General features: G+C 37.9%; 1 protein-coding gene across 4 annotated transcripts in view; it reads right to left on the bottom strand.

Moving 5' to 3' along the window:
- Nucleotides 1-27,149, bottom strand: part of ACTN2 (actinin alpha 2) — a 74,232-nt gene that overhangs the window by 13,003 nt on the left and 34,080 nt on the right. The window contains exons 5-16 of one of the 4 annotated variants that reach the window (XM_037821772.1): nucleotides 24,298-24,385; nucleotides 22,494-22,572; nucleotides 19,590-19,671; nucleotides 15,854-15,939; nucleotides 14,341-14,433; nucleotides 12,328-12,558; nucleotides 9,849-9,996; nucleotides 8,059-8,209; nucleotides 5,599-5,707; nucleotides 4,171-4,311; nucleotides 2,473-2,655; nucleotides 205-339 (exon numbers count right to left, since the gene is read on the bottom strand). In XM_037821772.1, coding sequence (XP_037677700.1) covers nucleotides 205-339; nucleotides 2,473-2,655; nucleotides 4,171-4,311; nucleotides 5,599-5,707; nucleotides 8,059-8,209; nucleotides 9,849-9,996; nucleotides 12,328-12,558; nucleotides 14,341-14,433; nucleotides 15,854-15,939; nucleotides 19,590-19,671; nucleotides 22,494-22,572; nucleotides 24,298-24,385 — 1,526 coding nt within the window. Of the gene's footprint in view, nucleotides 1-204; nucleotides 340-2,472; nucleotides 2,656-4,170; nucleotides 4,312-5,598; nucleotides 5,708-8,058; nucleotides 8,210-9,848; nucleotides 9,997-12,327; nucleotides 12,559-14,340; nucleotides 14,434-15,853; nucleotides 15,940-17,054; nucleotides 17,141-19,589; nucleotides 19,672-22,493; nucleotides 22,573-24,297; nucleotides 24,386-27,149 lie in introns of those variants that run through there. The other 3 variants (XM_037821766.1, XM_037821777.1, XM_037821785.1) reach the window with 3 other exon arrangements.

The following is a 27,149-nucleotide window of genomic DNA, read 5'->3' as shown; positions in this document are numbered from 1 at the left end:
TGAGTTCCCTATATACACATAGTCTACAAAAGCCCAGGGATTGGAGAGAGTAAAAACCAGAGTGAAAATGGAAAGGTGTTTTTATAGCACTGAGCAGGGTTACCAGAAACTATCACATAGGGTGTTTCATATCTGCGATGACTGTGTCAGCTAATGGACTTATTTCAAGGCTTTTAAAAAGCTCTGTGAAGAGTGCTGACCTACCTCCATCTTGTTCTGGATCCAGGGCCCAATGGCATTAGCCTGTGCAGCAAATTGGCGCCGCAGGCGCTCATTAGCATGCTGGCGAGCCAACTCCTCTTGCAGGGACTGATCCCGAACTGGCACAAGCTGCTTCACCTGTCAGGGCCACAAAACAACTGGGATTAGATACTGGCTTTAGTCCAACAGGAATGTCCACGATATGAGGTAACAGTCCAAGGGTAGCAGAGAGGGAAGGAGGGAGGGAGGGAAGGGGTGGGGGTGGAGTGGGGTGGAGATGAGGAGATGGGGAGAAAAGGGATGAGGGGGTGAAAGGAGAGAGGAAGAGAAGAAATGGCAAAAGCAAAAGGAGGATACAGGGGAAAAAGAAGAAAGAGATGAAAATGGAGGACAAGGAAGAAGAAGGCTGGAGGAGGAGACTAACATTCTTGGAGAGCCTGCTCTGTGAGCCACGCACTTCACATACATTATGAAGGCCTACACATTGGGCTCTTCATTGCTCATTCCAGAATGTCCATTTTGCTGTCTGAGAATCCAGCATCTAAAGCAGATGAATCTTGTTTCAAATTCACCAAGTGTCCCTACTCTATGAACTAGAGTGAGAGTGCAATCAATCTAGTGCCACCTAGTGCCTGCTGAAAGACTGAATAAGATGAAGAATATTTAAGAGCCGGCATTTGGGATGCTATTCCTCCCTCCAGCCAGGGGCTCTCAGCCTGCAGCACCTGACTGGATCCAAAGTGCAGAGAATTTCTTAACTTGGATGAGGGAAAATGACATCTTTATTTTCTCTATCTCTTATTGAAATTTAACATTTCCTTCACTTATGGACATGGAAAGCAAATCTAGTTGTACTGAGCAGTTAACTGTGTTTCTATCACAATAAAAATCACATTCTCATATAACATTACAGTTATTGCCTGAATCTCAATTTATCATGTATACTCATCACTACTTCAAAATTATGATATTATGAGAACTGCTGTCAGATCTTTTTAAATGTGTTAATAAATTAGCACATAAATTATATTCCAACTTTTTAAATATTTTAATAACTACATTTCAATATAATTTGCTTCCTTTGTAATCTCAGATATTTTTATGCATTTTCAACCATTAATATCAGAAATGATCCATGATACAAAAAAATTAGGAACCTCTGCTATCTTTTATGAGTTGAATTCCTACACAATATTGGACCACTGGAAAGGACTGTACCTGGCCTACATGTTTTCCATTCAATTTAGAAATGTGCCCTGTGAGTTACATTTTAACTAATTTCTCTTTGAATCAACAAACAAAAGAGCTACTTCAGAAATCTTTTTGTGTTTTCTGCAAAACTCCTGCTAAAGACATTATTCAGTGTATATTTTACAAAAATACATGACCAAGTTGTTTTATAACTCAGGAGAAAAGTTTGTCTCACTTTAAGAATTGATATGTTTCCCTTTTTTCAATAAAAAGACTTAGCTCAATATGTTTCCCTTTTCACTTTGGCTGCTGGGAAGACCAGAGCTAAATTTAAAGCTCAAATACAGTAACTCAGTACTGTCTCTCAGAAGAATGCTCTCTTTGTTCCCATATCATTTTTTTAAAATTTCTCTTCTTCATTGTTTATAATTAGCTTGCTGCATGTGGGTTTTTATAGTAAGCCACCTCAAATCCACAGGGTAGACATTTCTTATAGACTATGTAGTAGCATATTGAGATGACTGTGCTAAAATGTAAACCCATGAAAATAAATTACTCCAGAATTATCCCATTTTGAATAAAATCAAATGTGTGGATGGTTCACAAAATTTAAAAGGCAGCAAATTAGTAGGAATAGTTTAGTCCCTCAGGTACAGTATGGTTTTCTAAACATTTTTTCCACATTTAAAATTCATGCACATTTGGGATATTGTCCATCCAATATCTTGTAACATTCTTTAATGAAGTACTGATTCCAACAAATTTTCAATTGGGGTTTTAAAAACAGTTTCCCTTATAGTATTATCATAACCTGTCCTGTTTTGCAAACATTTGTAAGGTTTTTCTTAAGAAAAATAATCTCTACTTGCTTTCTCTACAAACTGCAGAAACTGCTGAATGGCATTTAAAAGTTTAACACATTTTGCCTGTGAAATTAGAAATACATTTGGATAAATGAAAAGGCTGATCATGATACAAGACCAGAGGGTCACTTTAATCCTCCAAGGTTAAACCTCTTCTCTCAACTTAGGCTTTAAGAAATGGCCCCATCACCCTATAACCAATCCTCAAATCACCCACCTTGTCCCACTTGGCCCGGAGTTCATCCATGGTGACAGTGCTATACGGATTGCTTGAGCTGATTCTGATGTTGTAGCTCTGAATCACCTTCTCCACCTCATTCTGGATAGCCATGATGGACTGCCTTTCACCATCAGCCTCCGGCAATGTTGCCTTGAACTGCTCGTGGGCAGTGATTAGACTCTAATCCAGAGATAGAGGTAGAGAAAAACTGATCTTATTTAGTGTAATTTTACAGGCTTCAGTATTCCCTTCTGTACACAAGTAGATAGCTTCATAATTTCAGAAATCTTTGGAGGCAAACAAATTCTGGATGTTGTAGAAAAGCTATTTGGTATACCGAAGTCAAATTCCTTGAAAAATGGATAAAAGATAACACAGGGACTATTCAACAGCCTAACAGCCACTTAACTATAGCTGATCCAGAGTCTTCTTTTCTTTTCTTTTTTTTTTTTAAACCATGTTTGCTTTTATTACTTTTGATCTCCGGCTACTGTTTATATCTTACTCTCCAATGACAAGCAGAACTTAACTTAGCTGCCCTTTCTAATTGTCAATTTATATTTGTAGTGCTACAAAAGAACATAACATTTGCTGTCGTTATACCTAAAGACAACAAGGAAGTACACCCCCACTCCTCAAAAAGAAAAGGCCACAGAAACCAACTCTTTCCCTCTAGGCTCTATAAAACCTGCATTTATCAAACGTATACTTTAGCCCTACTGTATAAGACAGCAGCCCTTTAAGTTCAGCTGCAGAAAGACCTCACTGCCAATGTGAACCACCTTCAAGTGAGAAGCTAATGCTCACTTCAGGGCTGCAACAAATCAGCTGCCGACAGATCTTTCAACAAACAAAGGAAAAACCTGGTGCGTTGAGTGTGGCTTTCAAGGCATACTCAGAAGTCTCCCTTATTCCAAGATAAAAGATTTTAGGCTGTTAATCTGTTCTTAAGAGTTCATGTAAGAAATACCATTGAAACCTTGTTTGGACTGCAAAACAACTGCAATGTTCAAGGAAGTAATTTCCTTCCCCTTACATGCAGACAGTTATGGGTTCAAATCCCAACCTTCAGTAATTTTTATTCCGTTTGATGACATCTATTTTAGAGAAAAAAGGATATGAAGTCTTTTCTCTTTATATTCTATTATACATCTAATTCACTGTACAATGGTCTCTAAAACTGGGTCCTGGCTGTTTGACAGCAGTAACTCTTCTCCCTAACATGACCATTTAGAAGGCCTGTTTACAATGTTAAAGTTCCAGAAGAAATTATAAGCGGGACATTTTGGACTGGTGAGAGGCAGAAGGTGCTAATTTGCAAAGATTTATGATCCGGAGAAACTCTTATATCTTAATAAACAGCAATATGCCTGCATTTTGAAAAGTAGTTAATTCAACAGCCATTAAACTCGTATCTTTCCAGGAAGAACACCAAGAGTATATGCATTTATATTTTGCTTAATGATACAGCAATTATTTAAATTAAAGAACTGAACCTTTTAGATGTGTTCGCTGTTACTTAATTGGGTGCAGCAAATAGCAGTAAAACACATTTTAATCTAAGGTTCAAAGGGTAATCTGGGCTTTGTTGTCACATTTTCTTAGTAAAAAACAGAAATACAAATGAACAGAGCTCCAAGTTTAAATTACAATTCATTTCTAATGCAGTAAGAGTGCAGAGTTAGAGTCAATTACCTGAATTTCCTCAATGCTATGAACAATAAACATGTCTTGCAGATCCTCCATAGCTCCTTCCATCCAATTGTTGAAAGGAGCAGCTCTCTTGGCAAACTCCAGGTGAAGCTGATCAATGGTTTCTAGCAATTTCTCAGTTCTCTGATGATTAAATAGAAGGAAGCGTTATCATAGACTAAATATTAAAAATTATTTGAAAATGTCAATATGTATTTCAGAACAATAAACTATTATCCGGCATTTGGTTAAACACAACTTTCTCATTAACATACATATGTATACACAAGATTAACAAATGCTCAAATGATTAGGCTGAGGCCCTGTAGGTCTCTTAAGTGTCTTCTGAATCAAAGAAGGATTTAATAACATCCAGTGTAGCCTTATTTTTAAAACATTGAAAGTACTCTACTATACACTACTGTTTTGAAAACTCAGAATCCATATATGTTATATATAGTAACTTGCTTTCAAATAAAGCAGTACTTTATAAATTAGAGGATCTGATTCCTTAACTGTGCTAGATAACAGAAAATTCAAAGTATTTTCCTCATTTTATAGTTAACAGTGTGCAGAGAAGTATGCCCCCTCCACCCCCAAAATCACCTACTTAGTAAAGACAGAAGGAACTACAGTTTAATGCTCTTAAAGCATCTTTCAGGATTTAACACAGATTCTCTCTTGTCTTTCTGGGCATATGAAATCACAAGGCTTCAAGCAATAGAGAATAATACTGTGCTTATTTTATATGGCAAAGGTGATGGAAAGCAGAAAGGGAAAGCATTTGTATCTATAAATCTTCCACACTTACTTTCAATTTTTCTCCTGTTCTAAAATATTTGAGCTGTCTCTGTTACATGCCTGGTTATCTTTCTCAACATTTCTTTCTTTATATGGATGTTCTATGAGTCTTCAGTGATGAGAGATAATTAGCTACAGTTAAAATACCAGCTACTTACTGCTATATATCCAAGTCTTCTACTTGGAGAAGACTGCATTCAACCTGATTCTGTTTCATATCAATTTTTCCTTGCTTCAACATTTGTTGCCATTTTCCCCTTGCACATCTAAAGTTAGTTTCTTCCTGATTTCCTGACTCAGTCACACCTCAATTTACTCTTATATAAGGACTTTTGGAAATTCACTGTAATTACTATTTGATACAAAATGGGTTTATACCATAATCTCATTACCCTTGGAATTTTTTTTATAAAAAGCATGCTTCACTGTTGTATGGATAAATTATAGCACAAAGCTTACCAACTTTCCATTCTCTTCTTTCCCCCATTTTCATTAGAGGCTCCTTTCACTAGACAATCTGTTTAGTTTTATATACATAATGCCATAGAAGACCAGAAATTTAATAACAGTGACTTAATTAAAGAACCTCTATTAAAAGATTTCATGTCAACAGGTGTGTAAAGACTTAACCTCCAAGGCTTCTCTCCTTTTCTGAGTAAGCGTTCCCAATCTGTCCCACTGGTCACAAATTTTCTGGCACCGATCATTGACATTCACAGCATCATGATAATCCAGTTCACTATTAAAAGTGAAAACAAAGATTAATTTTCGGAGGTGATATGAGGAAAATTAGCTCAAATGAACAGGTATGATTTTTGTTTGTTTGTTTTTAAAGATCTGAAAGTGAGAGAACTGTCATGTTATCGCAGGCTATTGTTAATCATTGCCCCTGCAAGCATCATCATCATTCTCTGATAACCACGATAAGTATTAGTAAGACTCTTGCCAGCCAACAGATTTCTAAACAGAGAGAAATTGTCTCTAACATTATTCTCCCTTTGTTTAATTGGTCAGCCCTCCAGAGAGCATTATTTATAAATGACAATGTACCTGTAAATTAAGCCAACTATCTGACCTGGAAGACAGTCCTTTGGGCTGTGCTGAAGCCACAGGGACTAGAACATCAAAATGAGTCAAGAGGGGAAGGAGGTATCAGCTTGCACTGCAGTGTGTCCTTGGTTGCTCTCAAAGGGCACCATGGTTGTGCAGCTCATGGCCTGCAGAGGCACTGTGACTTTATCTAGCACAGGAGTGATTTCTAGAAGAACAAAGCCTTTCCACTTATGGACAAAGATGTTCTGATTTATTTTATGCCACTAAAGAAAAAAGCAAAGAACAAAATGGTTTCTCTCTAAATATCTACTTTTCCTCCCCAGAAGTGTCTATATATCCTTTGTGAGGCGAAATAATTCAAAGGTAACATTAAAGCTTGAATCGAAGGTTAATCTAAGTATCTCGAAGAAAAGTTTGAATCCTGTACAAAATCCAATCACCCTTTTAGTTATAATTCAAAAGGGGACTCAGTAAGTTTCAAATATTCTAGTATAAAACAATGCAAATGGATACATTTTCATCTGTTAGGAGGTTTAAGGACATCTTCAGGAGACTTCTTAAAAAATAATCCAAGATAAGACAGCTTTCAGGAAGTTCCCTCCTAGCCTACCAAATCCACTTCTCTGAAGCTTAAATTATTTCTTCTTTCAACCTTAAATTTAAGGCAAAAGTAGTTTGTTGCTTTTGTTTTTTTAAAATAATATTAAGCTTGTCCTTATTGAATTTTATTGTTTCCATCACTGAATATGGTGTTATCTGATATATTTTCAGTGGGTAAGAAGGTCCTGTCATCTAATTAAAGCTTGTCCAGTTCCCAGAGCCAACAGCAGCTTTCTAAATAGCTATGCTCTTCACTGGCCTGAGATCAACTAAGATACATGTGCCTAGGGTTTCAACCAAAAAACAAAAACAACAAAAACAGACCAGTAGTTTGCACAGCCCTAAATTCAAGGTTTTGAGCCGTGCATAATTAGTTTTTTTAATGCACTTTGGGAACTGCACAAAAACTTCAATTCATTATTTTAGGAAAGGTCAAAAGGAAAGCGCCATTAATTAGCAGTAGCAAGATAAGCACAGATTTAAATTCTGTATATGGGTCATCTCTTGACTACATGGAGATAGAGGCACTGGGGATACCAGAAATAATAATAATATAAAATTATTACTTAAATTTTATGGGCAATACTTAAAACCATTCCAAATTCCTTGTGGGAACTATTATAGAGTGATTAAATAGCTTGAGTTTCTTTTCATCCCTTTTTTTTATTTGCAAATAGCTGTTAATGAGCAACATTCAAGAACCATGAGAAATAAGACAACACAAAGGCCACGAATATAGATACAAATCAGATACATATGAAGACCACAAATTATTAAGAGTTTTTTTTTTTTTTGGTTAGGCTAAAAAATTGGATATATTTAAAAGAGCCCATATCTGTTAATTAAGGGGTCTGCTCTAATCCAAAGTGAGGAACATGGGAGTTTCAAAATATAATGTATTAAAATAAATTTTTATTACCTATTTTTAAAAGTTACCATCATGTGAAAGTTTCTAAAAATTTTTCAGATATACCAGTGATTGCAATGAGGGAGGGAAAGGAGTAGGAGGTGAAACTTTTTATTTTGAAAAAGCTTGCAAAATGCTGCATGGAGGTCTCTCCCATACAACAGAGCTGGGGTCTTATAACTTCCACTTAGTTTAAAACCACCCTAGACTCAACAATGTATAAGACTCATCATGCTAGTTCTAATTCCTACCATAAAATAACTTCAGTTTTTAAGCTGAAGTCAGTCTATTTGTTAAAAAAAACAAAACAAAACACAAGAAAAGTTGTGGCATGGAGTCCCCCAGTTTGGTTCTCTCTAAGGTGAGGGCAAGAAAAGAAAGACAGGCCTCTCTAGTCCCTCCCAGATAACACTCTCAGGAAGCTATCTGTGGAATCCTTACATTGTACCTACGACCTGACCTGATGGGGTTCACTGGAAAGAGTGTATCAGCTAAATGTCAGCAGCTGCAGGGCTGGAAATAGAACATACTTCAGCTCCTGAGCGATGGCTGCAATCTGTTCCACCCGGTCCTGGTGAGCTGCCAGGTCGCTCTCAAATGCCTCGTGTTTCCGCAACAAAGCCCGGACTTCAGTCAGAGATGCGGACTCATAATCCTTCTGCAGCAGGATCTGTTCTTTGCCTGAAAAGGTTGTAGCCAGTGATTATTAATACTCTGATTTCACACATCAGCTTCTCCATATCAGCAAAGTTCTTGATGATCATTAAAATTCCAAAGAACCCAGAGAAGGGGGGTGGGCGGAGTGACAGTATTGAAGAGGCAGGCAAGTATTTCAACTGGAATTCAGGCTGTTACACCCACTAACATGTACCAGCTCCATTTAGGTCCTGAAAGCTCATGTCTATGATAAAGAAAGGCAGGGGGAGCATGCTGAGTATGCACTAAAAACGAATTTGTATTATTCATAATTTTGAGAAACAAGTATCTGATTTTCCAGTGTGATGCTCAGTTAAGTTAGTAATTATTAGCTCACAAAAGCTACCTGGGATGGTTTGACAAACCATTTGTATCCCATTTGCCTACCCACTGGTTCCACCCCTACCCCAATTCTTTTTGTTTGAATTCTATACTTTCAGAAGATAAATGCACATTCCATTTTTTTTTTATTAGAGATTTTTCCTCTCTGGACCTCCACCTATTTCCCCATAAATATTTAACAAATCCAGAGACTGCTTTGGTCATCATAACTGGACCCAAATTTAATCCCTGGCTGATGGCCTTTAAGTATTTAATTTAATCCCTGGCTGATGGTCTTTAAGTATTTAATTCTATAAAGCTAGAAATGGAAAGCAAATGTTCATAGATTTAACACTCAAAACATAGCACTAACTATGTGCCAGATACTGAGTTAAATACTTTGTAAATATGAACTCATTAAATCTTCATAAAAACCCTACGAGGTGGGTATTATTACTGTTATCCCCATCTTAGAGGACACTGAGGCACACAGAGGTTAAGAACTTGTCCAAGGCACATAGCTGGTAGGTGTCAGAGCTGTCAGCACCTTATCTGGCTCCAGGGTGTGATATCTTAACTACCTTTCTATGTAATATAAACAATTGAACAAAAATAAAGCAAAAAGCAACCAAAGAATGAGGGGAAAGCTCCCTGACTTTTCCTTAAAATAGATAATTATGTGATGAGGAAAAGGATTTGTTTTTCTACATCAGCAAGGAGGTCATTACTATTTAGTCCAGCAGATAACCAAAACACATTATGAACAAATTATCACAGCTATGGAAACAGGTATGTTTGCAAGGCCTGAAAGAAACAGAGGAATCTAAGTGAAATAAAGAAAGTTAGACTATAAAAAAATACCTTGCATCCTCCTTTCCAAGTAGATTTTCTAAGTGGGAAATTATATTGCTTTGTGGAATTTAATAACTGTTCAATTGTCAGAAGCTTGTGTGTGTGCCAGGGCCAGACCTACACTTTAGGAATAGAAAGATACTTGTTGCATCAAGTAGAAAAAAGTGGGGAAAGAAGGAAGGCGGCCAGGCCTCATGTAGTAAGGGTGGGAAGAGTACTTCTCCGGTACCATTTTGTGCAGAGATGTATCATCTGCTCAACTAGAAAATAAATTTTCATGTCTTTACCTGTTGAAGAAATTTAGTACTAAGGGAACAAAGCAGAAAAAGGTGAGGACACCTGCCCACAGGGTTCAAGAAGTTAGAGATAGAGTTAGTAATTACACATTGTGGCTTCTGTTTAAAGCTCAACTCTAATTTTTAAAACCCAAATCGGAGTATAGTCTACTTACCATAAGCCCACGTTTCATGTGTTGAAGCCTTCTGCCTAAATTTCTCAGCCAGATGTTCCAAGCGTTCCAGTCTCCGTATCTCATTGAGCAACCATTCCTCATAACCCTTCTCTGCCTGTTCCAGCCTCTGCCAAGCACCAGCAATATCCTGGAAGATTTGAGGACAAAGGGAAAGGACATTCATTTACACTCTGGCCTCTTGGGCTTCATTTTATAAATGCTACGTGTTTCATGGTATTTTCCTTTTTCTTTTCTTGTCTTTTTTTTTTTTTTTTGCCCTCACCTCTCCAAATAACCATTAAACTATTTTGGTTTCCAAATGTCTTAATTATGCCTGGGGGATTTAAAAACCAATATAGTTGTTATCTTCAGCTAATAAATACCTGGCACTTCTCCAGATTTGGACAAAGACTTATAAGATTTTAATTTTCTGGCTAGAAGACGCAAAAGCTGCAAAGTGACTCAATTCAAACAATTTTTACTCAGGATGGAGATCATCCATCCCGCCATCCATTCACCCACCCACCCACAACTATTTATTGAGCATCCAGCATGTGCCAGACATGAGTGTGGCAGTGACAAACTTGTAAGCGTAAGTAATACCTATAAAGTCCCCCATGTAGCTTTCATGATTGTGGGAGGAGAGAGACAATAAATAAGTAATTCACTAAACAAGCTAATTTCAGATAGTTATAAATGCTACTAAGGAAAACCAAAACAAGGCCAAGTGACATTGAGAGCCTGGTGTGAGGTGGCTCCTTCAGACGGATTACTTAGAAAACACTCCTCTAAGGAGGTGGCATCTGAACAGAGACATCAATGAGACAAAAAGCCTATAGTGTGAAGGACCGGGGAATGAGGGCTCCAGGCCAAGAGAACAAGTTCAAGGGCCAGAGGACAGGATTAGCTTGGGGTGTAGGAAGAACCAAACGAAGGCTGGTATAGCTTCAGTGTGGTGAGTGAGGGGCAGAGTGGTAGGAGATAAGATCAGTGAGGTGGGGGGAGAGGGAGAGTCAGGGGTGAGATCATATTCCGGCCTTATGAGCCAGGATGATGAATTTGTATTTTAATCTAAATAGTTGGGAAGTCACTGAAGAGTTCTGAAAAGGAAGGCGACATGATCTCACAATTTAAAAAGATCACTGTGGCTGCTGTGTGGAGAATGAATTTTCAGAGACAAAAGAAAAAAGAGAACTAATTAAGAGATTATTGCAAGGTCCAAGTAGAAATATTGAATGGTGGCTAAGAATAGTGCAATGGAAGTGGAGGTAGAGAGAAGGACACAGATTAAAGATATAACCTGGAAACAGAGCTAGTGGGACTTGCTGAGGAATTGGATGCAAGAAAGTGACAGAAAGGGAAGAATCAAGGATGACACTTGGGGCTTCAGCAACTTAGAGGACGGTGATGTCATTTGTTAAGAGAGAGAAAACTGTGGGAGGACTACTTTGGATATGTAAGGTTTGAAATGCCCTTGAGACATGCAAATAGATACATGAGTTTGGAACTGAGAGAAGTCAGAGCTAGAGATGTAAATCTGGTAGTCATCAACATAAAGCCATGGGATTGGATGAGATTACCTGGATACAGTAAAGACAAGAGAAGAGTGTTTCGGACCAAACCTGGAGCCTGAAACATCTAGAGACTGGGTTAGAGGAGACCAAGTCTTCCAGAGAGACTGAGAAGCACTTACTGGTGAGGTAGAAAGCCAGGAGTGTCAAGAGTGGAAAGAATTTCAGGAAGGAGGCAATGGTCAACTGGGTCATAGTTACTGACAGATCCAGGAATATAAACAGTGACTACTGGAGAGTTAACATGTAAGCTATTGACTTTGACAAGAACAGCTTTTTTCAGTGGAGGAGCAGACAGAAGCCAGATTACTGCAGGTTGAAGAGTAATAGAAGTGACAAGTAAGGGGCTGGAAATTGGTACCATAAAGATTCTTTCAAACTGTTCTGCTGCGAACGGGCTACAGAGAAATAGGACAATAGCTATAGGGAGATGTTGAATCATAGGAGGTTTTTATTTTTGTTTGGCAGATTCCTGAGCACTTTTGTATGATTATGAGGATGATTCAGTTCAGAGGGAGATAAATGTAGGACTAAGATCTTGAGAAAGTCTAATGGGATAGGTTGTAACCACAGGGAATAGAGAATACATGATTTAGATGCTGGTAGATCTGGTGGAGGAAAATGAAGCAAGGTCATGGAGGAGGGGGAGGAGAGGAAGAGGGCCATTCATCTAGCACTGAGTAAAGGCCTGCTCTTTGTGAGGCACCATATCAATGACAGTTAGTAATCAAGAACTGGATTATGGTAGGGAGAAAAGAAATCAAGAAGGAAGTGGTAGCCTGACCAAAATTAATTCATGTAGTTGAAAAAGATTCAAGAAAACAATGCTTCTACCTCAGTGGCACATCAGAGAAGGGACCCAGGTCAAAGCATTTATGGATAAAAGAGGGCTTCCCTCAGCTACTCACCGACACCATCTTGCCCTCAGAAGGCATGAAGGCAGGTCGGTTGCTGATCCTCAGCTTGGTCTGCAAGGTGTTGAAATTGATCTCCAACTGGCACTTCTCTTGCACCTTGGGGGGCTTGTGCTTCCGACGGTAATCCCGGAAGTCCTCCAGCTTCTTCTGCATGGCTTGCATGGTCTTCTCAGGGGTACGATTCTCTAGCCAGGGGATCGTGCGACGAATCCATTCCAAAAGCTGCTCCCCAAACACAAAGATATTGCTGAAAACTCCCCCAACAAACTTCCTCCAATTAAAAAATAAAGACACTTTAACAACTTGGAATGGATTAACCTAATGTTCTTAAAATTACAGAAGAGTGATTGTATATACCTTTGACTAAAAGGAGGGGAAAGGCACCTCAATGCACTGTGGCATGAATAATACCTTCAGTGTCTTCAGACATGGCATTTATTCTGCCTATCTACAATCCACCCATGGCCACTAGTAATCACCCAACGATACCATACACAGGTAGAAAACTTAGAAGTCAGCACAAGTCATGTTTTACAAAAATGTGACATTAACAGGAAACTCAGGGACCAGACAATAGCAGACAAATGCTGGATGGAGCTTTCAAATTTAGAAGAAAACTAACATGTTTAGAAATGCAGTGTAATCACATCAGCAGAGGGTTGGGATTAACTTAAAATGTATTTGTATATTAAATAAGCTCAAGAGTAATGAATTTACTTACTACATGAATATCTTGTAAACCAGAGACTGACTTAACGCCAAAGTATATTTTAACATCTAGTTTTGCAGAAAACTCACATGATTTAAGTGAAAATGTAAGGATGAAGCAGACAGCCTATCTCTTGAATTACCTTCTTGGCCTTAGAAAGGACATGTTGAAAACCGACTTATTTACAGTTATGCCTACACTTGGAAAATGTCATCAGATTAGATTAAAAATAGTTAAAATAGAGATGTACCCATAGTTTAAGGGTTTAAGGGGGATAAATAAAGAACCAAATAAGAAAAGGAAGGATATAATTATTAAGGGCAGTCTGTCCTTCAGTACTTGCCATGCTTCAACTCTGAAGTTTATCACTAGCATTAAAACAATGCAGCCAAATTGAATTTTTCCATAGTAGTAATATGAAAATATAAACTCAATATCATATACTGGATTAATATAAAACATAGTTTGGTTAGATTTATTCCCAGTGTCCTGATACTTTTTCCCAGTACAGACCAAATATCAGAGCAAAAATTATTTGGGCTCAAATATGTGTTCCTGTGCTTCGGTTCAATTTAGACAGGATATGGCTGTGCACCTCATTCAGACCAGAGCTTGTATTAGGGAAATAGTGTGGTGGTAGTGACAAGACTGCTTGATTGCTATTTATATTATAATAAGAACAAAAAAAAAAGAGCAATATGAAAAGTACTATGCTAACCAATAATCTAGCTGCAGAGCTGTGGAAAGGCACCATAGAAACTCATGCTCAAATATCTTGGACAGAGGGCTCTGTCTTTCCCAGATTTCCCTCTAAATATTTATTTATATACACACACAAGGCTGAGCCACATCCTTACAATAGGCTAGGCAAGTTCCTTTGTCACTGGGTCACTGTGTGGAGCAAGGCTTCTGAATATGGAGAGTGTTGTACTGAAGTCAGTAGCCAATAAGGCAAGAAAGAAAACAAAAAACAAAATACAAGTAATGCAGTGCCCTCTAGGGCAGTGTGACCCTGGAGATACATAGCTGAGAATGGAATCATAGTCTACTATCTTACAACATGCAAACTACCTGCATGCTTTGGGATTGCCGGAAAGGCCATTGAGATTACATTCGTGCCAATAATTAAGTTGCTATGAAATAAAACAACCTCTGAGATTAAGTGTATTTTCCTACTTGTATTCTCTCTGAGATGAGAAATGAAAAAGAAATAACAGTGACAATCCGTTTTCACCCTCTATGCCTCACCCTCTGGGTGAGTATGGATAGGACTGCAGGTCACCAGTTTCCTTTACCTCACTCGCTAGCCTCTCATATTCTTCCATCAGCCTTTCATTCTCTTGATTCACAGCAAGAACCTTACATATCCTGTTAGCCGCTGTCTCGGCCTGTAAAACACAATAGGTAAACAGGACAGCTCTGTTGACAGGGACATGCATACACAACACTGAATGTGGCAGGGGATGCGAGATTATGAGGGAGGATGGCGTGCTGAAAATGGTGCAGATTCCAGGCTAGGGTGTAGTAAGACTGAGGGTATGGCTTTTTAATACTATGAATCATTTCAGACCTTTTTTTTTTTTTTTTTACAGTTTTCACACAGACTTACACGGCAGGCGGAATATACCGTAAGGGAATAATGGGGAGATACCGTTAGTCTGAAACAAAAGCTTTGAAAAACATCAAGCAAGTTAGTAACAGAAATATATAAGGGTCAAGGAAACCAGGCTCATTAATCCCTGCTTGTCTACCTGAATACTCCATCAATCTCATGACCATGGAGTAGAAAACTCTTTGAATAACATTAGTGTACTTAAAGCAAAAATCACTGGGTCCTGAATACGTATGTCATTGTACTTGAGTTCACTGAAGACCTATTCTGCTGAAAAGAACACTTAGAACTTACTAAATGATATCCTTTTCTTCCACAGAGCTGAGTTTGCCTTTAGACTTTGTTTACTCTACATAAGAAATTGTTGAGATAATAAATAATTCTCTATCCTTGTTTTGTGGAATGAAAACTTGGGCTAGGAAAGGCAATGGGCCTTGAACCACAATCATGTGAGGAATTAAGAGCTACGTGACTATCACAGCTTCCGGGCCTACAGCCTGCCTCTAAAGCCCTAACTATGGGCGAATTTCCAGTTATCATCTCATCCTGGTGCTACGCTTAAGAAGATCACAGCAATAATACATAATTGGTCCACCCCAGTCTATCAGGATTCTCTAATAGAGATATGCAATGGGACAAGAAAGGAACAGGTGAATATGCCGAAAGCTGAAGGATATTGTCTTACAATGTCCCTCAGACTGTCTCGAGGAATGTGCATTTTTTTGAGAGTCTAACAGTGTTAATCCTTTTACTATTTCTTTTAAAATAAGATTAGTCTTTAAAGATGTTAGAACAAATCACTGAACAATGAAGGCAATTTCTAGGCAGAGGAGAACAAGGGCATTGAAAAGGCATTCATTCTCCTTGTCAAATATTCCCTTGACCACTCAATGAATGTGGCTCAATTTTCATGGCACTAGTTTTTTCTAAAGCACAAAAGTTTTCCACAATTTACTAAAGAAGGGAAGAGATAAAAACACTTGAGGAACTATCTGTTAAGGCTATTTTTAAAACGTATTCAGAGTTTGAAACTTGCCATATTAGGCCATTATAAAACACTTAGAAAGATTCCAAGGTAAGATGGGAAGCACACAAACACATACCCAATTACACACACACACACACACACACACACACACAATTAAAACCGATGCAGAAGAGCAGCACAGCAACCCAGATGGATGAGTGTTGAATACCTGCTCCGCTCCCGCAAAAGCATGGTAGAAGCAGGAAACGTATGTCATGATAGCTCTTTCATCGGGTTTAGGAGTGTTCACAATGTCTGAAGGGAGGGAAAAATAACACAGGAAACAAACACACACACACAGATGAAGAGGAGAAACCAGGGTGAACAAAGGGAAGATCAAATTGGTTTACACTGATCAAATTTCTGGGTGTTTCATGGGCCCACAATCCTGAACCTCAGGAAGACTGTTACTGAAATGGTTCACAAACAAAATGATTTGAACTAGCATATTTTTAATGGTCAACCTAAGGGTTTGTTTTCTTCCCCACCCTTTGATGGGTTTTGGAAAGTACAGTCGGTGCATTAAGATGGGAACCCACCTGCTGCCTATCAGAGCTATTAACTGCTTCCTGGTGACTGCTAGAGCCCATGCTCTTGTCTTTTGACCATATTGCGTCATCTGCTGCTTTCACTCTGAGGAATGTATGCCACTCTGCAAAATGCTGAGAATACCAGCAGACCTCTCTTGCCCCATCTCTCCTGCCACCATGCCACTGCCACCCTCATAATTTGTTAGCTGTCTGCTCTGTAAACTGCACTGGCTTGTGTGAGGATGAAATTCACTAGAAAGGGCACATCTTTTAACCTTCTTCATGTACTTACCACACCATTTACAGAAATCAGTAGTAACAAAACATCTAAAGAGAAGGGTATACACAGCTTGTACTTACTATGATTTTTGCTACCATTTGTATTAGCTGTTGAAATAATCAATTGGAAGAGAAAAAAACAGAATTATGTGAACGCACATCCTTTCTACCTCCACCTTGACAACACCATTTTTTGGTGTATTGCTTTTTAACCTTGTTCATAAGCTTGGTTCAGTCAATAGACAGAATTAAGTTAAACAAATACCTTGTAATTCCCAAGTGAAACCTAGTCACTTGGTTTTCAGAGGACATTAGAAAAGATGTGGAGTTGTGTTACAGTATGGAAAATTTTCTGGAAAACAAACATGAACAGCTTACTACTGCATGGACAAATAGTACGTTTTGAAAAAAAAAAAAACTAGACTAAACAAGACAAATGACTGCCTTCTCAGAACCAGACAGGTTTCCTTACTCAGAGGAGAGCAAAAAAGAGAAAACAATTGAAAAAATTAAGACACAGAAGGTGAAGGGTGAGAGGTAACTCATGTTTTACATCCTCACCTTCTGTGCACCAGCAAAAGCATGATAGTAACAGGAAACATAAGTCATTATGGCTCTTTCATCAGGTCTGGCAGTGTATACTAAATCTGTGTGGAGAAAAGGAGGTTTACTGCTCGGATGTTCTAATTACATCAGGATTTTGCTTCTGCCAAGTGCTGCCTCAAGGGGAGGGGCAGAGAAATCAAAGTAAGACTCTCCACCCCACGCTCCCACTGTTGTTAAAATGTTACTCAAATCAAAGAAAGCATACCTGAAAAGTCAGGAATTGCCAAAGAGAAGGGCATGGCTAACCCAGAAGAGCCCTAAACTAGCAAGAGAGTCACATCCATGGCAGGAATAAGACCTCTAGAATATGGGAGAACACTACATCTGGGAATGCGCACTCTGCACATTCCCTGGACTTTCTATTGCTGCACACTTTGAGGACCCAGGGGTCGTCAAAATTCCTGTTCCAAGTACACACAGAACAGATGCACCCACAAATCTAAACCTAGCACTCACCTAAAAAAGGTTTGTGGAGGAAAATAGGGAAACAATTTTCACAGCATTTTAAAAGCATGGTAGATAGTTAAGATAAGGAAGAGTTCAACTACAAATAACAGCTCATGGATGAGTGGGTGAATTAGCTACTAGAAATCTCCTTTTAGGGTTCAGAGACCAACATGAATGAGAGAAAGTAAGGTCAACAGCAGCAGGCAGGAAAGCAAAGATCTGCCAAAGGGATTAGAAATCTGAGAGGTGGAGATTTGGGCATGATATCACAATTAAAAAACAGCAGAAATAAGAAATTTTTCATATAATGCTGTGGTGATGGTAAGTCCAAATGCATCTAGTAAAGATACAGAGGGTATCTTATGGGGGGGAATCTGTTTGGGGTTCATAACACAACATGCTCCACACCCAAGTCAGTCAAGTTCTTAACCCTTTGCTAACAGCTTCTTAAGAGAAATTACTATACTAAGATAATAAGAAAGCATGTGAGCATTTTCCTGAACCATTCAAAATGGAAGATGAAACAAAATAAAGGGAGACTGGGATGTGTCACAATGGAGGAGGAAATGAAAACAGTGTTATCCCTTTCCACCAGCTGCGAAGGATAAACAGAATGGATATACGCCCAGGCCAGGATTCAGAGATTAAGGGAAAACCTAAGAACTGAGAAGAATGTTAGCAATGCCAGAAATAATAATAACGGTGATCCTAATAATAATTGTAAATAAATTCTGAATATGAAACTCAATTTTAAGATACTAGGGAGGCTTAAATGAACTGGAAATGAATTCACTAAATATCATCTATTTTCTCCTCTCTTTGGTATCATGGCTATTAATTCAAGTGGGTAAACTCTGAGTAGTTATTTACCATACAGCTAGGACAAAGGAGAGACAACAACAACAATGTAAACTTAGCTTAGAGAGGATAGATGGACAGAGAGGAAAAGGAAATTTTCTAGATTGCTTCTTCACATTTTATTCACTTCCTCTGCCTAAGAGTTGGAAAAACTGTAAGTAGAATTCTGAATAGTGATTTGAAAGTTAATACCCAATAATACAGTTTTTTGATTAAAGGGCAAAACTCATAAGCAGGCTAAATTAGAGTCCTAATTGAAAGATCACCAAAAATAAGGAAGAATGGGAAGTCGACTATAATCAAGTTCCTTGCTTTTCCCCAACAATACTAATTAGAGAAAGCAATGAGCCTTTAGGGAACAATAATATTAACAACAACACACACAGCAATATAAGAATATATGCTCCTTGAGGACAGGACCCTATCTCATACATCTAATTACCACCTGTAGTACCTAGTAAAGGGCTTTGCTCATAGCAGGTGCTCAATAAATGTTTGTTGAGTGAAAAATGAATCATGAATAAATGAAATGAATGAATGGTCTCGACATATTCGTGCTTTAAATGGTGTGCCACAGGTAAAACTCACATGTTTTCATCACATATAAAGGCCACAAAAGGCATTTGAAACTAATCACGGGGATGAGTGATGCCAAATTGAAAAAAATATGGAAGTTCTTTCCAATCTAATTAAAAATGAAATGTGAAAGTTTGGATGGTACACTGATGGCTAAATGCTCCACATCCTGTATGTCAGTTCTATAACTTTTAGTTGGAAGGAAGGATTTTTACCTTGTGGAGTCTTAACTACTTCATAAAGGCATTTATTTGCTAAACTTGTCTGAATATGGTAAGGAAAATACATTATGTTGTTGAAAAAATAAACACAGGAAGTCTTTCTTTGAAAATCATACATGGAAGCATTGTTTCTTAATGAAAGTTGTAGTTTTTATTAAACCCCTTCCCTATAGTTTTGTTGGCCTGTTTCTGAGCAGGATTTAAAAAAATAATTTATGAACAAGCTACACATGAAGTTGTCTAATGCTCATGTGACCAATGACAGAAACTTGTTAGGAATCCTAAGTACTTCAGATGAAACTTGCTGTACAGTTTTACAAAGTCCTCCTGTAAACACTTAGAGTCCAGAGATTTTTATATAAATTATTAAACACAATTTTGATCTCACCTTCAGCATCCAACATTTTAGGAATATCAAGGTGCTTCTCTGCAATTTCCATGGCCAGGTTAATATTTCCTATTGGGTCATCCTGCATGAAAAACAACATAACCAGTTTTTTTTTTTTTTATTTAAACAGTATTTGTAAATAATATTTTTAATATATCTTTTTGGGAGGAGACCCTTCCATCCACCCACATCATTATAGTCTAAATAATTTTGCTTCTTATCTTTTCCCATTCACTTTTAGGGTTTAGAGAAACATCAAAAATCATATAAAAACCACACAAGCCATGCATAATCCAATTCATAAAATGTGAGCAAAAATTTAAGAGTACAAATGCTTTGAGGATAGGAGACAAAATGTCAAATATTTTCTTATTGATAAGAAAGAACACCCTGCATACTTCAGAGCTCATTTTCAACCATATTAACAACAAAAATTTAAATCACTCTAAAATATATTTTGCAGATCTGGAAGGGGATCTTGGAGGTCATGTAGTCCAATACCCTTATTTTAAACACAAGAAAGCTAAGGCATAGAGAAGTGAAGCAACATACTATTAAGTGAAATTTTTAGATTACAAAAGAATGCTACAAGATAATTATAAAGAGAAAAAATTATATTTCTATGATGTTAAAAGATGAGAAGAGATATAATCTTAAAATTATAAGAGAAAATGGGGAAGAAATTTTTGTTCATAAGATTATGTTTATCTTTTACTATGAAATTAGTTAAATATTTATGCATAACAAAACAAATTTAACCAGAAAGCATATAACTGAAATACTGAAAAATGAAAAGACATCATTTCTTGTTTTGATCTATTAAAGAATTTAACCATTATGAGTCTAAAATTGGATGGGGGTACACAAGACAGAAAAATAAAACTGAAAAGCAGTGTGTGAATTTAATGAATTTTAACAACAAAACCATTAAAATATTTTAGAAAACTGCAATGTTATGCAATGAGCACAATCATCTTAATACTGTGAAACACTTGGACAGTGCAAGCTTCAAAAACACATTCACAATGCTAAATGAAGAAACCAAATAAATTTCCTAGCCTCTCAGAGTAAACAATCATTTCAGGCAAATTTTTTTTTCAATTAAATGTTGTTTTAACAAAGCCTATAATCATTTGATTGAAAGCCACTAAAGCTATATTATTAAACGAATCTTAGCTCCATATTTTATGCAAATCTTTGCAAAGCCAAATAGCTGAGTAAGAGATAAATGTAAGAAAGAGGAAAGAGTCTGGCATTAAAAACACAGAGTAATGAATAAATCTCAGACTATGAAAGCTATCTCATTTAGACCGTAACCTTAAAGGGATAAAATGGGGCAATTAAGTATTTCCTGACTCAGTTACTGGCTGTGTGACCTTGGCAGATTACTAAACTTCTCTGTGTCTCAGTTTCTTCATCTGTAAAATTGGGATAATAAGGGTACCTACTTTATAGGTTACTGCGTATTGTGAAGATTGAATGAATATGTATATATGTCTGTGATATATATCTTATGTGTATATATATCCATGCCTACACACACACACACACACACACACACACACACACAATGTCTAGTAAAGCACTATATAAGTGTTAACTGCTATTGTTACTATTATCATTTTCCCAATCATCTTGGATGGAATTACCATAGGTCCATTGAGTTTTTGTAATAAAAACTGACCATTATAAACTGCTAATGATGCTGGATCTGCCCAGTACAATGTCCTCATTTTGCAAATGAGATCAAATTAACTGAAAGAAAAAGTACTTTGTCTATATGTCTGAAACATTTCAAATTAACTCAAGGCGTAAGAAAATATACACATTGAAAAGCAAAGAAATTCTGGTTGCTCAATTCTCTTTTGTAATATTACAGTATTGTAATATTCATCTTCAGAATTAAGTAAATTCTTCATGTATTACCCTGTAGGCCAGAAAAGAGGTAGTTTGTAAGGGATAATTAAAAAGGTAGTGAAAGCAAAAACATTCTTCTAACAGCCATTCATGCCACAAAGGTGAGGGGCAACATGCAGCAGGATGGGATTCCATGCTCAAGCACAGAAATACAGTAGAGCAACCTGTTAAAGCACACCAGCAACCGGAAAGAAATGTGACGTAACTAGCACTAGGAAGAATGTTTGTCAGGGGCATGTAAGGCTTTCAGCTTTAAATCTTTAAATGTCATTATTTCTAGGGCAAAATAAATCACCCACCACAAGATTCAGAGGGGATACTTATTTCTCTTCTCCATTACATTTTTAAACTACTTTTAAGGAAAGAATTCAAACACTAATTTGAGACTTAAAACACGCTAAATCTTAAGCTTAAGGGAGAGCTAAAGCTTTCTAAATTGAATTTTCTGTAGAAAAAAAAAAACACAACTTCTTTTCTAAAGCTACAACTAATGTCTTATACTAATAGCAAGTATCCCTCGTGTGAGAAAGAAGTTAATCAGTTCTCAGAAAATATGTTTGCAACTGAAAAGCCCCAGAAAAGATAAAGGGAGATTTTAAAAGGCTTGGAGTATTTGAACCTTTCTTCCCCTAGAAAAATACATGCTTCACTTTTCACATTTATAATCCAGGAATGTAAAATTTCTAAGAAACACTACACAGAGCTTTCATATTAAATCAAGACAAATCAACAAACATGTCTTAATTTTGACACAAAGAGTGATGTAGCTTTAGGTCCTGTCTTTGCCCTAACTACAACAGATAAATAGTTCCCAGCTACCCAGTCATATTTTTCTTTATATGAAAACTTAGCTGGGAGAATATAAGCTTTCCCTGTGACTTTTTCCAGAAGTAACCCAGTGTTTTTGGTATTGCTGATGTGCGCATTCTCAGGAAGCATGCTGAGGCAAATGAGTCAGAGGCTGCATGCTGGGCCACCCAGAATGACCTTATTAAGCTTTGAGTAGTCAATGAGGTCAGGTCGGTGTCTGTGGATAAGTGCACAGAGTCCAAGGCCGTCCTTCCAGCTTCACAACCGTTGAAAAGAACAGGAGTACATATTAATCAAGATAAATCAGTGGCAAGGTTCTGCTGTTGGTCAGATGTTTGCCTGAAATTTGGGACGGGTAGTCCCTAACTAGCTTCTGTCTGACTTAATGTACAAAAGGCCCCATGTACCTTCCTCCTTACCCCAGTTTAGAGACTCTGTGGCCCCTTTAGCACCCTTCTCCCCTGGGCCTGCTGAGGACTTCCATCCCCTTGTTCCTTTTCTTTCCACTTAGAGCCTCAGGCCCACCCTACCTGGGACCCATCCCTGTTTCCTGCCCAAGCCTGGTTCTGTGGTGGAAAAACCGGCAGTTACAGGAGGGAAGATGTTCTTCTATTACTATCACTACTGTTCTCTGTTATGCCCTTCCAGTCCCAGATTTTCTCCACTGTCTCCTCTCCAAGTCTTTTTTTTTCTTTTTTTGCCCCTTACCGAGGGTCTGCCTCTTAAACACACAGAAGGACATCTACCCTGAAATGTCCAGGACAGACTTTCTTCCAAGGGTTCTTAGTATACTGGAAAAGCTACTATTACCAGATACTCTTCTGTCTTTCTTCATAAGTTTGTTAATTTTTTTAAAAAAGGTAAGAGCATGGAGGGGCGGAAACACAATTAGCAGGAAGGATTTTGGTTTCCCTATAGTCACCAGCACTACAAATTCCTTACGACTACTCCAAGCTTTGAGCTTACTGACAGTGACAGCGGGTTCAGGGAAAGCAGAAAGTGGAAGTTCAGTTCCTCAAAGGGTCAGGGGAAGAAGGAAACCCTGGTTGGAAGCATCGGGGCTATACCGTTGCTCAAACTTGGACCAGAGGAAGAAAAGCAAGAAGTAAGTAGAAAGAATTCTGGCACCTCTGATGTTTATACTGGCAGAAGGTCCCAGTCCTTCACAGCAATTGCCACCTGCTAGACAGGATGCCATAGGAACAAGGAAGGCTTCCTTTTTACCTCTGCATGGTCAAGCCTGGCTCAGTGCCTAACATTTGGTAGACACTCTAATATTTGCTCACTAGGAAGACCTCCCTGATTTTTCTTTGTGGCTCATCTTTATCCTTTATTTCTCTGATTATCCATGGCTGCCCACATACCTGTTTATATTCATGGATAGTCCACCACCCAAAGGGGAAAATATAATCAACTCTTCTACTTATACACAATGACAAAAGATCTGCATGAAAAAGAAGACTGATGCAAATGACAAAATCATATTATACTTGAATTTCTTTTGTCCAGTTTCCTATAATTTTTCAAAACTAATTTTCCTCCTTCTCTTGAATTCTAGCATAACAAAACTGAATGATTAAGTGTCTTTCTATTTTCTTGAACTGCTGCTGGGGCAGAGGGATCAGGGTGCAACTTGTATATGGGAGTATGTGGACTTTCACTACTGAAAGGCAAGAGCCACTCCTGTCTTCTGCTAACAAAAGCTGAGGGTCAAAGTAAGGTACATTTTTACACCTCAAAATTCTGAGAAACCATCTGGCACTGTGTACTATTGACTTATAATACAATGCTGTTTTACCAGCATCCTAAACCTCAATCACTTTCCCCTGGGAGATCCAAGGCATCAGACATTGTGCACTTAGTTCTCCTTCATAGGTAAAATGCCTCTTAGACAGGAGGAGAAAAATATTAGTGAAAGTATACATTGTTCTCCCTATATCCCATGGATTCCAGTGAGAATATGAAGATCCTGGTTGCTTACCTAGTGTGGAAGTTCTGAATGTTCACATTTCTATAAGGGGCAGTTTTCCTTTGACACCAAAGCAGCAGCCCTTCTTTGGCAGAGGTTTCTGTAATGCAACCCAAGAAAAAGTGTCAAGAAGCAAACATCCACTGCTTAGTCACCTTCTAAACACACACATTACTGTGGTGGTCAACCACCAAAAACATTGTCTCTTCTTGTAGTTTTGGCAAATGGATGGGAGTTGGAATCCTGATCCCAGTGACTGATTTCTCCTGATGGCATTTAAGGATTTCAAAAGGACAATGCAGGAACAACCACAAGTAACAACATTAAAAAAATTACTAAAACCAGACTTCTGGGTTATGGATAACTTACCCTTGTTCATTAAACATTTTTTAAAAAGTGTGTAGTTTATGACTTAACTAACCTATCATCCATCTTATTTGTCACTTATATCCTTTGGTAAACTGCCATTCACTGTGTGAGTGGGGTCATATGTCCTCAGATTTATTTCCTTACCCAGTGATTTTATAATACTTAAAGGATTTTACTGGTAAATTTCAAGTTTGGCCACTTGAGTTTTGACCAAATTAAAACACCACCACGCTGGTGGTTGTGAAAAGGGCTCACTCAGCTTTCGCGCTGCTGCGAGTACAGATAACTGGCTGTCCCAGCCTCCACACTTATGAATCCACCACTGCACTCCTGATGCGACCAATCTCCTCAGGTGCTCCAGCCAACGACTAAGGACTCCTCAGATGAGCAATCCAGGCATACGGGCTCCCCGTTGGCCTGGCTGGAAGACCTTAGAGCTGGACGGCAGTCTGAGACTCTTCTTCCCCAAGACTCCTCCCTTCCCCTGCTCAGTCCCAGGTGACTTCAGTCTTGCCCTTCGGCTTGATGGCTTTCCCAGCCATCTCCTGCTCTCTGCCCTCTATAGGTTACAAATGCTTCCCCCAACAAATCTCTTGCACTTCTAATACAGTCTTGGTAACTGCTTCTCAGAGGACCCAAAACTAGATATACCCAAATAGTTCCTTAAAGCCACTTATATGACCTATGATCTTGTCCATATTTAAGAGCTAACAATTTAGAACTACAAGCACTTGGACTTCTGTCTTAGGAGGGCTTGAACTTGATTCTTTAAAAATCAAAATAAGTATTCTATAATGATTTATCCAACCTGTCCATTCTAGTTCAAACTTCCCATTGGTCTATAACTCAACTGAAATGCACACCTACCAAAAGTTTTATGTGCTGTAAGAATAACTTGCATGACTCCTGTTCATGCCTCTTATCTAGAAACTTCTTTAAAGGAAAAAGATTGAAAGTTCTAAGACTTTATTAAAATATTAATTAGCACAGGTTACCAGGATTTAGAATGAGGCTAAAGAATGGAGAGCAGTTGCTTAATACGTGCAGAATAATTAACTAGATCGAATTTAAATATTTGGAAATGGACAGAGGTAACAGTAGCATGTTATTATGATAATGATTAATAGTACTGAATGGTGTCCGAATGCAGTGGAAAACGGGAAGTTTAGAGTCCTGTATGTCACTAGAAGGAAAGCTGAGGTTAAAACATGGGAATGTGTAACACAGTGAATCCTTGTGGAGGACAGTGTCTGTAATCAATTGTACAAATATAAAAAAGTTCTTTCATGAACCAGAACAAATGTATGACATTATTACAAAGAGTTAATTTTAGAGGGATGTGTTAGTTTGAAGCTGTCATGTACCCTAAAAAGGGCCATGTTCTTTTAATCCATTCCTGTGTATGCAGACCTGTTGTAGGTGGGATCCTTTGGTTAGGTTATTTCAACTGAGTTATGACCCAGCCCATTCAAGGTGAGTCTAAATCCTTTTACTGGAGTCCTTTATGAAACGATAAGAGCTCAGAGAAGCTCCAGAGAAGCAGAGAGATGAAATTAAGAGATGCTTACAGTGAAAGTCCCAGAGAAGCTAAGAGAAGACCCACAGAAGCTCGGAGAGGAAGCCAACGAAGCTAGAAGCTGAAAGCAATGAAACCCAGGAGAGAAGGACCAGCAGACGCAGGCCATGTGCCTTCCTGTGTGACAGAGGAGTCCTAGATGCTGGCAGCCTTTCTTCAGAAAAGGTATTGTCCTGTTGATGCCTTAATTTGGGCATTTTCATGAGCTTAGAACTGTAAATTTGTAAGCTAATAAATCCCCACTGTAAAAGCCAACCCATTTTTGGTACATTGCATTCCAGAAGCTTTAGCAAACTGAAACAAGGGGTATACAGGAAAAACAGCACCTACTGCAAATTATGGACTATAGTTAACATTAATTTTTAATATTCTTTCATCAACAGTAACAAATATACTACACCAATACTATGGGTCAATAATAGGGGAAGACAAGGGGAAATAAGAGGTATGGGAGGATTTGGGTTTTCTTTTTTACTTTTATTTCTTTTCTGGAGTAATGAAAATGTTCTAAAATTGATCATGGTGATGTATGCACAACTATGTGATGACACTGTGAGCCAGCAATTGTATATTCTGGATTGTTTGTATGGTGTGTGAATACATCTTAATAAAACTGCATTTAAAAAAAAACATAATACCACCCTCCCTAAATATTAACTGGTGTAGATGTAGAAATATGGAAGTCTATATCTAGTTGGTCTGCCATAGTGTGTTGTATCTTATAAAGCTTAAATGCAACTTATCAGGTTAGAAAAGAAAAAGAGGCAAAGATCATAAAATTTTTAATATTGCTTCTGAAGTTCAGATTTACAAGTCACTGAGTTTCACCTTATTTCTATCTGAGTATATCTGAATGCTCTTAGGTTTTGAATGAATGTCAAACAAGGTTATCTCCTTACTCTAGTCAAAGCTAAGCTTC

Source organism: Choloepus didactylus, chromosome 2 (assembly GCF_015220235.1).
Source record: "Choloepus didactylus isolate mChoDid1 chromosome 2, mChoDid1.pri, whole genome shotgun sequence".
NCBI classification, from domain to species: domain Eukaryota; kingdom Metazoa; phylum Chordata; class Mammalia; order Pilosa; family Megalonychidae; genus Choloepus; species Choloepus didactylus.
The sequence above is the reverse complement of the archived record's forward strand: the minus strand, read 5'-3'. Positions and strand labels throughout refer to the sequence as shown.